Source organism: Pelodiscus sinensis, chromosome 1, assembly GCF_052426305.1.
Source record: "Pelodiscus sinensis isolate ZL-2025 chromosome 1, ASM5242630v1, whole genome shotgun sequence".
Classification (NCBI taxonomy): Eukaryota; Metazoa; Chordata; order Testudines; family Trionychidae; genus Pelodiscus; species Pelodiscus sinensis.
The window spans coordinates 148,974,262-148,987,887 of record NC_143052.1 but is presented as its reverse complement, the minus strand read 5'-3'; the positions used below and the strand labels follow the sequence as shown (position 1 = coordinate 148,987,887).

The following is a 13,626-nucleotide window of genomic DNA, read 5'->3' as shown; positions in this document are numbered from 1 at the left end:
ACCATACACCAAAGCCCATTAGCACAGAACAATCGCTAGGCAAATCAGTTAATGGGTGTGAAGCGCTTAGCAGATGAAAAGCTATATGAGTCCAAAGAGGCACTATGGTGATCTGTTATAATATCGTATGAGAGTTGGGTCTCAGCTGCAGAATTCAGACCCCCCCCCCCCCCCAATTCCCTACTGCATTCTAGAGTTTGTAGCAGAAGGCTGATCTGGAGTCAGGCCCATCTCTCTTCATTGCAATTGTTTATTTTATTCATGTTAGATTAATTTGTTGGCTATCAGAGTTCTAATAAACTCTGACTCTAGCTCTGACTCGGGTCACTTTCACCCAAACCCCTAACCTATTTCAGAGCCCTGACTGTTCAGGAACGAACACACTGAGATTACTAGTCTTTGTCCATGGAATCCAAAGCAGCTGTGAACTCTCTGGGTGTTTCCCTGCAGGTTTTGGTCTGGCATACCAGGACTGAGAGGCCAATGCTAGGTAACGAAGGCAAACAGGGATTTTCCGACCTAAGAATGGAGGTGTAAATGGAGAGACAGCCCCACGCTGTGAGTATCCCTGTACCGTGGACTCTCATACTGTTCTTGTTAATATCTCTCTGTATACATCTAAAGTTGGCCGGGTCCACAGACACACCCACCCCACCCTGTTTTTTTGTGAGGTCTGTTGAGAGTGGTTCTATCAACAATGACTGGATTTCAGATGGGCTGGGGTTTGAATTCATGGATCGATATCCACCCTTGCGATTTTGGTTCCATGTCAAAAGCAAACCTAGAAGGATTGTTCTGATTCTGATGTGACCCCAAACTTAGGACATAGCTGATCCTGCAAGATTTCTACCATTACAGAAGGAAAAAAACCCTGTAAACCCAGCTGGTCTTGAGAGATTTCCATCAATTGCAGGGTCTAGTGGCCAGTGTCTTGCCAATGCAGGGAGTGACACAGAAACTGTGAGGGGTTGCTGGGACCCAGGGGCCGCAACACAGTCACAAGAGGGCTACACAGCCTGATGGCAGCCCACAGGAAAGGATTTTCTCCTCCCAATCACTTCAGATCCTGCTTCTGCCATGCTGGGTTATTTGACACAGCACTTTCTACCATGGCATCTGTCGGTTGCAAGGAGCAGTATGCTGAGTGACGAGAACCTGTGCACGTACCCCCTTTGCCAGCAACTTTGACTCCTCATTTTTGTCTACACTAGGCTTCTTTGTCAAAATTTTCCCTCTGGGTCTACCAGCAATGGCAGTAATGGCAGCTCTAGTGTAGACAAGAAGTTGGTGGCTACCAGTGTCATAATCACTACCAGTGTCATCTAGAGCTGCTTTGAACTGCCAGTGATGATACCAGGGCTGCCTAGCATCCTGTGCACACTGCCACTCCCACCATTGCTGACCCGATAGTGGCAACTGTGGGAAAGGTAGAGTAAGCTCCACTTCTGCGCACAGCAGCAGCACACACCCAGGAGTGTGCTTCTGTATCCCATGGGTGGTCTGTGTGCTACCTGAGTCTCTCTAGGCCCAAGACACACAGGACTGGGGCTGCTTCAGTCTGGCTTTCACTCAGGCTGCACAAACTGTTGTGTTTAATTGTGGGGGGTCCCTTGTTTTGTCCCTTTCAGCGACTGTCCTATTTAGTTCATGTAGGTCAGGTTCTCAGCTGGTGCGAACAGGAGCAGTTCTGTTGACTTCAGTTCCCACTTGCACCAACATTGAAATTGACCCAACATCTTCCGGATCTGTTCAGGGGGAAGCTGCTCCAATATGCCAGAAGGTGTGTATCACACCTTTCTGCAGGGATCGCCAAAGTAGCAGGTATCTGGCACGAAGACACTTCATTGAAAACCCAACAGCCTCACTGAAGAGTTCTCCAGTTGTAATACTAGGCTTATATCTGTCTCTTAGTAAACATGCAATGTCTCTCGCCTGGGGATTTGTCCCCGGTATGGGTTAGATCTGTCTGGTAGAGTCCTGTGCCTCTCTGAAGTCTCTCTGCCCTTCACTGTGATAACTTAGATCCCGGGAATAAGGATGAGGCAACCTTGCTTGCTGCTAGGTTCAACACTTGATTAACCCCCCATTAGACTACTTGCAAGACTTCCTGAGAGGGGTGCAATTCTCTTGGATACCACAGGCACAATGCCAGGGGACATAACAGTCCTATAGACCTCACCTATGAGCACCATCTACTTCCTCTTCGTATGCCCCCAAACCATGGATGGTGCTTTCCCATATGAGTGCAGTGTGATGTGGATCTGTGAGAGAGCACGGTTATCTGTTAAAAGGGACATAATAAGGGCAAAACAATTATACTTATATCCTTGTTTTCCTTGTTTTCGGGATAAAAATTGCTTGGAAGTTTAAAAAGAAAAATAAATTCTGTTGGTTCCTGTGTTAGACTTTCTGATTTTGTTCACCCTGATGTATTCGATGGAGGATTGAAAAACTGGTAGGATTAAGGACCATGAGTGAGGTCCTCAGCCCAAACTCCAACCCCTTTATGGTAGGCAAAAGGGGAGGCATGACAAAAAGGGGCCCTAGAAAAAACTTATCCAGCTAGTGAAGGATTCTCCCAGCAGAGGCACTGCAGAAGACAGCTATAAGGCTGCTCTATGAGGACCACCTTGCAAACTGTGGCTATGTCTACACAGCAGCGTTATTTCAGAATAACTAACATTATTCCAAAATAACATAGTCCGCGTCTACACTACAAGCAGTTATTTTGACATAATGTTGAAATAAAGTTGAGCTGGAGGACTGCTTTATTTTGACTCCTGTAACCCTCATTGTACAAGGATAGGGGAAGTCAGAGAAAGAGTGCTGTAACTCGGACTTCCTGCTGTGTAGACAGCACCAAAAGCTAAAATAAGCTATTTTGAATTAAGCTATGCAATTGGCATAACTCAAGTTGGAAGCGTATTTCAGCTTTAGCCCTGCTGTGTAGACATACCCAAGAGGAATAAGCTTATTTCAAAATAGTTTTTTGGGGGAGTTATTATTTCAAAATAACCTGGTAGTGTAGACTTAGCCTTTGGCACAGGAGGTATGCTTGGTGAGATGCAAGAGAGGGGAGTATCAAGGATGGGGGAAATCCCTAAAGTTGCCTAAATTACATTATAGGCACCAGAACAGCTCCAGATAAGGAATACTTCAAGATGGCTTAAAGCCCCCATGGTGCCGCCTCCTCCTATGCTACAAATTCTGGATTAGAGTTCTAAGAGGCAAAGCACCCAATCTCATCCTATGTACTTAGTTAAGGGGAAAAGTCATTATCATTCAGCCTCCTTAAAGGGCTTTTTAAAAAATTGTGTGTTAATGCCTTCTAGGTCTGCTGATGAAAATCCAGTATATGAGTGAGGTGTATATTATATGATTATTATTCAGTGCCTATTTACAAACACACTTCAGCAAAAAGCACTCTGGGTATGTCTAGACTACATGGCTCCATCGACGGAGCTATGTAGATGAGTTTACTAGACATAGGAAAATGAAGCGGCGATTTAAATAATCACCGCTTCATTTACATCAAAATGGCCGCCGCACTGTGCCAATCAGCTGTTTGGCGGCACAGCAGGGCAGTCTGGACATGCCGCGGTCAACAAGGGAAACCTTTGTCGACCGCTCTGGTAAGCCTCATTTCACAAGGCATAACGGAGCGGTCAACAAAGGCTTCCCTTGTTGACTGTGGCGAGTCCAGACTGCCCCGCTATGCAGCCAAACAGCTGATCGGCACAGCGCGGTGGCCATTTTGATGTAAATGAAGTGGCGATTATTTAAATCGCTGCTTCATTTTCCTATGTCTAGTAAACTCATCTACATGGCTCCGTCAATGGAGCCATGTAGTCTAGACATACCCTCTGTGTTAAACATTCAGTTTCCACTCCACTGTGAATAAAGAGCCTAAGAAAGCTAACAAGCCACATTTAAAAGCCTCCAAGAAAACCTCCAGAAAAAAACAGGGAAACCTTCCTTCTCTTCTTAAAAACCAACCAACCAACCAAACAAACAAACAAAAAAAAACCAAGCAGGAAAGGGGAAAAACAATTATTCTCTTTTACAAAACCCTTTGGGCCCCATTTCTGCTTAATAAAGGAGCAAAAAAAGAGCACAGTCCTCTTTCTATTTTCCTTTGCCATAGGCATGTGTGGGAACTGTCTGGGTGTTCTACCGTTACATTTTTATGTCATCCATCTCCGTTCTGGGCATGTGTATTGATTAAAGCCAACACTTCACATGCTATATAAAATAACGATCCTTAAGCACAGTGCTACACAGTATCCTTGTTATGCGGTAGCTTCTCGCCTGTGAGGACAGGAAATAAAATGATAGAGCTGCATTACACAATTGTGGTATAACCCTGGCTTAGTCTTGTCTGTGCTTGAGTTACAGCTATGCCAAAGACCCCGGTGACAATATAATTGCCCTTTGATTCAGTTACAGCACTTTGTAACATAGGTGGTACCCAGCCATGCTTCAGCCATGCCCACTAATGCTTGGGCTTGTTCTGAGCTGTAGCCTGTCCCTTCTAAGCCATGAAATGGAACAGTGTTGAATGGAGCCAAGGGACACCCCACTCAGAACTGGGCCTCCTGAAACAGAGTGTGTGACGCGGTCTTGAGGTATTTGTCTGTACCATGCCTTTCTTACTCCATTTCTTGTTTGGTTCTGCAGGGGCACAGGAGAGTTTACTGCCACGATGTGTCAACAGCAGCCTCCCACACCACCAGCTCTGCTCAGCACTTTGTTGAAACCTTGAAGGAGTGCCCAGGTTGTGACCATGTCTAACAACATCCTCACTGCCCCAGAGTCAGTAAAAACCAGTGTGAGAGCTTATGTGGTGCCTTGTGACCATACAGAATTTCACCTTTGACTCTATGTACTGGCCACCAGTCCCTCACTGCAAGAGCTTTCCTGGGTCCTGTGTTTTCAACCATTTGTTGGAAGATGACTTTATCAGATCTGTGTTGTGCCGTCTCTGGGCTGAAGCAACAGCATCCAGGTTGTCAAGCCAGCAGAACATTCAGTGTGAATCCTGGGTCCCCAAAAAACATCTGTTGCAAGGACATGAAACTTAAGCTGCTGTAAACTATGACAGTCCAGAGGAGGGAGATCTCACCAAAGCACAAGGGAAAATCCACCAGCATAAGATAGGGTTATTTTCAAAACTCCATGAAAGCAAATCCAACTCAAGGGGGTGTTCCACTGAAGACTCAATGCTTGGCAGAACTGTCTTTGTCTGAGATGCTCTTGTCCATTACACACACTTGGCTCAAGGTCTAAGTAAAAGCCCTTAATTCTGCATTTCGGGGCTCAAGGAGGCATGTAGGCATCTCCTCTGAGAATCTGGGTGCCTCGCTGCTGATTTGGGAACCTCAAAAGAGAGCTTGGTTTCATGTTTGGAAACTGGGGTCACAGTGTGTCCTGTGCTGAGTTCTTTGGATAAACACCTTCTCCCATGCCAGGGAGAGAGAGGACTTTACCGCACCTGTGCTTAGGCTGCCTTGTTGTATGATCTCTCAGACACCGGAAAGCAGGGTGGACTTTAAAGCCCTGGCTCTGGCATTGGAATCCTTGTTGCACTAGTATGAGCCATGGACTTGATAAACAGTCTTGGATCATATATGTGGAATTCTTCTCCAGACTTCTCCAGATTTTAGCGGGAGGACAGTGCTCAGTGGGAGGAACCGTAAGCCTCTAATCATCCTGAGTAAGAAGGTCCAAGGGAGAGAGAACACCACCCCCAAGAACCAAACCTTAAGGAACTGGAAGTGGGGAGTGAGTAAATGGCAACCAAACAGCAGTGAAAGGGATGAGGACCAAACTTTGAGAAGAATGTCTGGCAGGGTATGCAGGGAAGAAACTGTGTTCAGAGCAAACCTCCCAGAGCAAACTTCATTCCCCTGGAGGGGGCAGGACATAGGCATCCTGCAGAAAATTGAAAGAAAGAAGAGGCAATAGGAGCCGATGCTGAGCAAGATTTAAAGCACAAGTGTATGTACAGTGTGTGGGTGAGGATTGCTATTCAGACTTCTACAGGAAGTCCTTGAACAATCCTAAAAATATCCTTTGATCACACCTTGAAAATAATTTTCTCTCACACCATAAAAAAACAACTCCCTCAGCTCTCAAAATGCATTGAAGCTTTTCAGGGCTGGGGGAATTGGAGGACATCTTATGAGCAACTGAGCCACCCCCTCCCCAAACATTTGGGCAGGCAGATTTATCTATTTGTGACTTATTTAAATTATGGTCCTTTTCTGCCTATTTCCTGTTTTTTAGCCTGAATCATCTGACATATTTATAAAGAAAGAGATTTTTTTTCCTGTCATCCCACACTCTTCCAGCTCTCACCAAGGAATGGCAGATCTTCCATTCACTGTTGAAATGTCATATGTTTCTTGTTCCCTGGGGTTTTTCTAACTCAGGTCTTTAATCAGCAAAATAATCAGAAGCACAGTAATGAGGGGAGTAAATTATAAGGGAAGGAAAGATGCTTTATGTGAGAACTACAGGCAGCGTTAAGAGTGTGTCAAGTTTTCCCACTCTTCCTGCAGTTGCAGGCTTGGCAGAATGTGAGTAGGTGACTGCCCCAGACAGAACACACCTGCCTGTAGAATACTGGGACGCTCCTGAGAAAAGACCCATTAAAAAAATACTTGAGGAGCAGCTATGGGGCTTGTCCCACTCTCATGAAAGTTGGTAGCAAAATTTCCATTGCTCGCTTTGATGGGAGCAGGCGCAAAGGGGAAAGCGGAGGAGAGATGAAACGTCTGAACAGAAGGCATGAGAAGTAATGTAATGTGCAGCAAATAGAGAAACAGAGAGAGGCCCTAGTTTGAGTTTGGAGGGTGTCGGGCCAAGGTCCAAATGGGCCAATGTTCACATCACTAACAGGCCACCATTTTGGCTATCTCATTTGGAAACGAAGAAGTGAATAGGCCTTGGAGATTAAACTCTTTGCTTGCTCCTAGAAAGAGGTCTTCTAGGGCAGGGTGTGGCACATTGTATAGTGGCTAGCCGGAATTTAGAGAGAGAGTCTCTAGGGTCATTGGTTGTCTGGGCTCTGTGATCCCTCCCTCACCTAAGTGGGTGGGCCTTTCACTGTGGTAGGCCCAACCTACCAATCCCAGTCATCACATAGACTGGCTCCTTTCACCAGCATTAGGTTGACACCAGCATTAAAAAGAGAAAGTGATCGCCTTGGTGCCTCATTAATTTGTGTTATTAATGAATGAGCAAGAGAAAGGAAATAAAGGAGCTGATTTAACATCTTTCATTTTTCCATGGATGAGGATGTCCCTCCACTAAGAGGCAAGGGTCATTGTCAAGAGGAAAAGGAAGTGACATTATTCAGTAAAAGCCGTTAAGGAGAATTGTAGAATCTGATTAAAATCTTGCTTAATGTCCTAAGTAAATCAATAGAGTTGCTTTGAATGGAATATCTAGTGAATGTTTCCATCTAGGTTCTTACATGGCTCACATCACCATAGTAACTGAGCATCACCCAGGCACTGCTGATATTTTATTTTCACTGAAACCCTGCGAGAAAGCAAAGTATTTTTCCCATTTTATATGTGGAGACACAGAGAGACTGAGGGCAGCACTATACTATAAACTTCTTGCTAGCATAGCTGTGCTGCTCAGGGGTGTGACAAGGTCTCATCTCTCACTGACAGCTGTGCTGGCCACAGGGAGATGCAATTATACCAGCAAAGCTGTGCTTCGTCTAGTAGAGCGTAGCTCACTTGGGAGGCTGGAATGAGCAATATCAGCAAAAGTATAATTGTTACTCATGGGAGGGACACAAAGGGGGGCACCAGCTAAAGGAGGCACATAACCTCCTCACGTGACTGCCCCACCCACAGCCTGAGGCCTCCGCACTGTCCCTGTTCTCTCCCCCTCCTGCGTTACCTTCTGAGCCACACGGTTGTCCAGAACAGCAGCAGCAAAAGGAGCAGAACCTGGGGCTGCTGGGGTAGTGCCCCAGCCCTTCCACACAGCTGCATCTGCTGGCAGCTGCTCAGCCCCACCGGAGCACAGGGCTGGGGGCAGTTCAGCTGTGCTGAAGCAGCTGCCTGTGCAGGGCCCTGGCTCCTGGGAGCAGCAGCCCCACGTGGTGCTCCTCTCACCATTGTGGTTCCTGGAACAGCCCTGTAGTTCAGACTCTCCGGATAACCAGAGCAGCAAAAGGAGCAGAATGCTGGCAGCTTCTCCAGGGTAGTTGTTCCAGGTACCACCCTCATCCCTATCCTCCAGCAGGGCTATACAGACCGTGGAGACGCAGCTGGGTGGAAGGGCTGGGGGCAGTACGACTGCACTGAAGGAGCTGCTGGCATGGGGCCACCATTCTTCTCCTTTCCACTGCGGTCCCTTGCTTAATGTGGTCCTACCCCCAGCATCTGTCCACACTAGAAACTCTTTGCCAGTATAGTATGCAAGAGTAGCTGTACCAACAAAGTGTTCCTTAAGTAGGCCTGGCCTGAGGACTTCTCTGCACTAGAAAGATTTGCCGTTACAACTATACCTGTGTAGTTATGCTGGTAAACCTTCCTAGTGTAGACACAGCTTAGGCCACAGACTGTGTAACGCTGTAGGCCTGCTGCTCCCCTTGGCTGCAAATGGTGAACTACAGCCAAAGGGAGCCGCAAGGCTCTGTGGCTGCGGAGCCGATAAGTAAACAAACTGGAGCGGTCCGTTAGCAGCTTTCTCAAAGTGGGTCTGTGGCCCACTTTGAGAAACACTGGCCTGCAGCAATGGAAGGGATTTTTCCATTGCTGTAGAAAAGCTACCTCTCTGAGCAATAGTAACTAGGTTGACAAAAGCATTCATGAGAGAATCGTAAATGTATAGCAACATAGAGCTAGAAGGGACCTCAGAGATCATTAAGTCCAGCCCCCTGCACTGAGGCAGCACCAAGTAAATCCCTCCATTGGCCAAGCTGCATCTACAATGTGGGGTAAGGCTGGCATAGCTACCACACTCAGAGCTGTGCATTTTTGAGACCCCTCAGTGCCATAGCTATGTTGGTCTAAATGTTAAGTATAGACCGAGCCTTCTATGACCAAAAAAAAAAATCCTTTTGCTGGCAGTTTAGACCAGTGCCTCTGTCACGATCTGAGCCTCCCCTCAGATCTACAGCCGTGTCATCATTGGGGTCAAGGCATAAATCTCCTTCTCCCCTGCGTGCTCACCCTCCCCTGCGTTTCTGTTCTTGAGGTCTCTGTGTCTTTCCTTTTCTTTTCTTTCCTATTCGTTTGTGGCGCTCCCAGTGGCCGGCCCTACTGGACGCCCGCTACCACCAGGCCTCTGCCTATGGCACCACCCAACGGAAGAGAGGGGGACCTGGGCCCTCCCTCACTCCAGGTCTCGACCCAAGACCCTAAGGACAGGGACACCACTCCCTGCCCAGTTGTTGGGGCAGCCGCCTTAACTCACCAACCCTCTAGCGGCCTCCTGGCTCCAATGCTCAGTCCTGGGTCACTTCCTCTCCCTCGTCACGGCTCGTTGCTGGGCCTGGCTCCCAGCGGCTCTCCGTCTCCTTCTCCTGTGCACTCACCCCCTCCGGGCCTCCTTTATACTCCCCACTGCTCGCCGGCACCGGGCCCCTCCAGCTTCCAGCACCTCTCCTGACGTCATCCCATGCATCGGTGTTACCCCACAGGGCGGCTCCGGAGCAGGTGGCACACGTCTGCTGCGCGGCTACGTCTTCCCCGCAAAAAGCCGCTGCGGGACTTTTGGGGGTGCGGGGCTCAGGGACTGCCGCGGTGGCAGCCATCCCCGTGGCCCCATCACAGCCTCCCAGACTACTATACCCTTCTCAGGAATCTGATTTGTTTTGTGTACCTCCAAGTTTCACCTCACGTAAAAACAACTTGCTTACAAAATCAGATATAAAAATACAGAAGTATCACAGTACTGAAAAATTGCTCAGTTTCTCATTTTTACCATATCCGTATAAAACTAATCGATTGGCAGGGCTCGACAATTAATACAATCTACTCGCTCGTGGTGAGTAGATTGTAACCTGGAAGAGCCGGGTTCGGGTGATCTGCGCATGCGCAGATTGCCGGACAGCGTGGCTGGCGAGCGGGGCTCACCGTGGTTTGGTGAGCCCTGTCGATTGGAATATAAATATGGCACTTACATGTCAGCATGTAATGTATTGAATGGTATAAAACAAGTCATAGTTTGTATGAAATTATAGTTTTTATTGATTTTTGCCAGTGTTTTTACGAAGCCTATTGTGAAACTTGGCAAATAACCAGGTGAGATGATGTATACCCTGGAAGACCTCTGTGTACCCCCAGTAGTACACATACCCCTAGTTGAGAACCATTGGTTTATGCCAGTCTCCCAAGAAAAATAAATTACACCAGCAAAAGGACTTTTCCATTATATTACTCTGTCCTACAGGGCTTTTGCTGGCATAGCTGCGTAGGCAAAAATCACACCCCTAACCAACATAGCTAAGCCTCTGTGGTGGAGCCAGTAGTTGCATCACACTACAGTCTAGTCTGGGGTTTCATAATCACAAGATCATTTTTTCAGTCTGGTACCTAACAGACATTTGAAACTATCTAGTTGTTTCTTCATAGAAGATAGCAAGGGTGGCATGGAGTGCTAGTAGGAACTCAGGTGCACACACAAAGGTGAAGGACTGGAAGAACAAGAGGTACCCCATGTTAGGATGGCAGCTTTTGGGGAAGATCCCAAGAGCAGAACAACAGTGAGTGCTGCAGGTCAGGTTTGAGATACATAGTCATAGTTGGGAAGGGTGGGAACAGGGCTGGAATAACAAGGGAAACTGCGTGTCTGGCTTGCAGTGCTTAAAGGTGTGGGGAAGACATCTCAGCCCCTAGATTTACATAGCATATGTTTATGTTCTCTACAATGCACTGGAGTCACCAAACAATTAATGCCATTAACATTTCCTGTTGTAATAGCAGAAAATAATGTTAACAAGAGAGGGAGAATGGCAAGGAAATCATTTGCAATGGTGGTTTGTTTATAATGAATGATACTGGGGCATTATTAAATGTGCTGTGAAATGTCAGTACAGAACTGTTGGCCTGCTTACAGTGCAAGCAGCTGCTTCCTTCCAAGAAACAGGCAGTGACTTTGAAACAGAGAATAAACTGTGGAGGGAGTCTCTGTTCTAAGTCAGAAGATTCCCAAGGTCCTTCTCTTGAGTGAAGTCTTCACGAGGCAGGTGCAAGGAAAGATAATATACAGTTTTCTTCCTGTGGGGCTGTGGAGGCTGGAGGTGTGAAGAGGTTGGGGGGTAAGATGAAGGGAAATGTGGTTACATTGTTGAAATTCCTCAGGTCATGACTTCTCCACCTCGGCACGATCATAAGGTGATATAATCCTTAAGGCTGGACATCCACAACTGAAAGTGGCCCATAAAGGAGCCGCTCAGAGATGCAAACCAGAGTTGGCTTGCTTACTCCTAAGAAGCCTTCACTGATGAACCTGACTTCACTCGGGGAGGGGATAATATCATTAAGGAAGTGGATCAGAGGAATATGGAAGGGTAAAGAGACTCTGCTCTGAAGTACTAGATGAAGCAGGAGGGATCAGAAGAGGATCCGTGGAGCTGAACACCTCTCCAAAATCGTTCTCCCTTCAGTTCTTCATTTCACTGCATTTTGTATCTGTTTTGGTTTACTCCACTGACTGCTCTAGGAGGAAGGCCCATCTCAGGCCCCAGGGATTGGCAAAGAAATGCTAAAGCAGTAAATCCCAAACTGTGGGCCACAGAGCATTTGGTCTATGGTGAGCTGACTTCTTCCATGGTTCTAACATTCCTCAATTTCCACCTGCTGCTAAATCAGATTAAAATAAGTTAAAATACAGTAACTACTTTCATAATGTAACTTTTCTCTGCAAGCAATTGCTGTGATTTCCCCAAGAGTGTTCCACAATTGTAAATCAGAGAGTTGGATCAAGGCAACTGCAAACTGGAGAGGAAAGCTGGCTGGTGGTGGTGTGAATGAGGAGGTTGAAGGTGGGGCTGCATCCATGTTCTCTGTAAGCTGTGTGCTTGTGCAGCTGCTCAAGAGAGATTCTAATGCCACCCAGCTGATTACTGAGCTCCCACAGCGAGGTGTTTTGTTTCTACTGGTGGTGCACACTTGCACATGTCTCTGTGCGCATAAAATTATTCTGCACATGGCTGGAAAAAATTAAGACGCGGATGGAAAAGGTTAGAGGGAATATTGGTCTCATGGTGACAAATAGGTGAGAAGGAATAGATGGAGCGATGAGGGCTGAGTGATGGTGACTGGGAGAGCAGATGAGTCCAACTGATGATGAATGGAAGATGCTCCATACAATCATTAGTGGAGGGGGGCGGGTTGTCACATACACATGCTCTGTATTAAACATGGCCCAGGAATCTGGTGGCATGTGGGCTCTACTTTTGACAGAAATGTGAGGGCATCATGAACCAGTGGTATAATCACTAATAACAGTGTTACCCACTCTTAGACGTTTGTCAGAAATAACACAATTTTGGTCACCGCTGCAGCCTATCTGAAGATGAATCCAGAGGTGCCTGCCATCATGGGAACACTTCAGCCCTACCTGGGAGGGAGGGGTCTGAAGTCCTTTGTGGTTGGCTGCCTTCCCCACTGCCCTGCCTCCTATAGTAAAGCAGCCAATCAGGGCTTCTGCAGGAGGCAGGCTATGCTCTCTCCCTCCCCCTCAGAAGCTGAGAGGAGTTTTGGGGAGCAGGGGGAGTAGTGGTACCATTCTCATAGGGTTGTGAGAGAGGGAGCAGAAAGAGCCCAGCAACTCAGGGTTCTCTCTTCCTTTCTTCTCTCTTCTCCATCCCTGCAATGCCAAGCCTGGAAGGGCGAGAGCAGCCGTGACAAATCCATGGAATTGGAGGCCTGGGAGCTGGAGCTGCCTCCCCCCCCCCATCAAAGGCCCACTTAGTTATATCACATGCTCATATCTGTAGAATATGGCCAGGATGGCAAAACTTGCTGATCCTCCAAGCCACATACAACAATTACCAGAAGTTTGAGAGCTGGGCACATCTGCCAAGACTCAGGGCTATAGTGCTACTCCTGCTGAAACCCCAAACCCCAGCAGGTAGCTCCCCTGGAGCAGAAACCCCAAGAGCCCTATATCTGCAGGGCAGATGTCCCTAGCTCCACTATGTGGCCACAGGGCAGCAGCCCTAAGCTCCCACCCAGCCCTGTCTGGAGGTGGAAAATAGAGTGGGGACATAGGGGGTACGTGAGCCACACTTTAAATATGAAACAACCACATGCAGGGGATACTCCACGGTTTGGCCAGCCCTACTATGGGATGTGTATTGCCAAAAGCCAGCAACTACCCTCATGAAGTGGAATATCTTCCCAAAAGGTAATTGCAGTGGCATAAGACAGCCAAAACCTCCTTTGCATGCAACCCACAAACACAGTCCCCCATGGAGGATCGCATGGGGCAGGCAGCTGTGGGTTTTTACAGTGACTCCAGAAGGGCTGAGAGCTGCCTTCCTCTCCCTGACACTATTCCTGGGGGGCGTGTAGAAATACCAGCTGCCCATCCCTCCTGAGCCCAGCAGCCTTCACTGGCATTGCTATTTGCATTTCGCTGCATCAGTGGCCC

At 47.5% G+C, this 13,626-nt stretch overlaps 1 protein-coding gene across 4 annotated transcripts in view; it reads left to right on the top strand.

The window, feature by feature from the left end:
- LOC102453546 (galactosylgalactosylxylosylprotein 3-beta-glucuronosyltransferase 1-like) overlaps nucleotides 1-4,839 on the top strand; it is a 43,162-nt gene extending 38,323 nt beyond the window's left edge. For all 4 annotated transcript variants that reach the window (XR_016347702.1, XM_089772402.1, XM_075905755.2 and 1 more), the window contains 2 exons: nucleotides 451-558; nucleotides 4,678-4,839. Coding sequence is in view for 3 of the 4 variants with exons in the window: in XM_089772402.1 (XP_089628528.1) it covers nucleotides 451-537 (87 nt within the window). In the remaining variant the exon portion in view is untranslated. The remainder of the gene's footprint in view (nucleotides 1-450; nucleotides 559-4,677) is intronic.
- The last annotated feature ends 8,787 nt before the right edge of the window (nucleotides 4,840-13,626 follow it).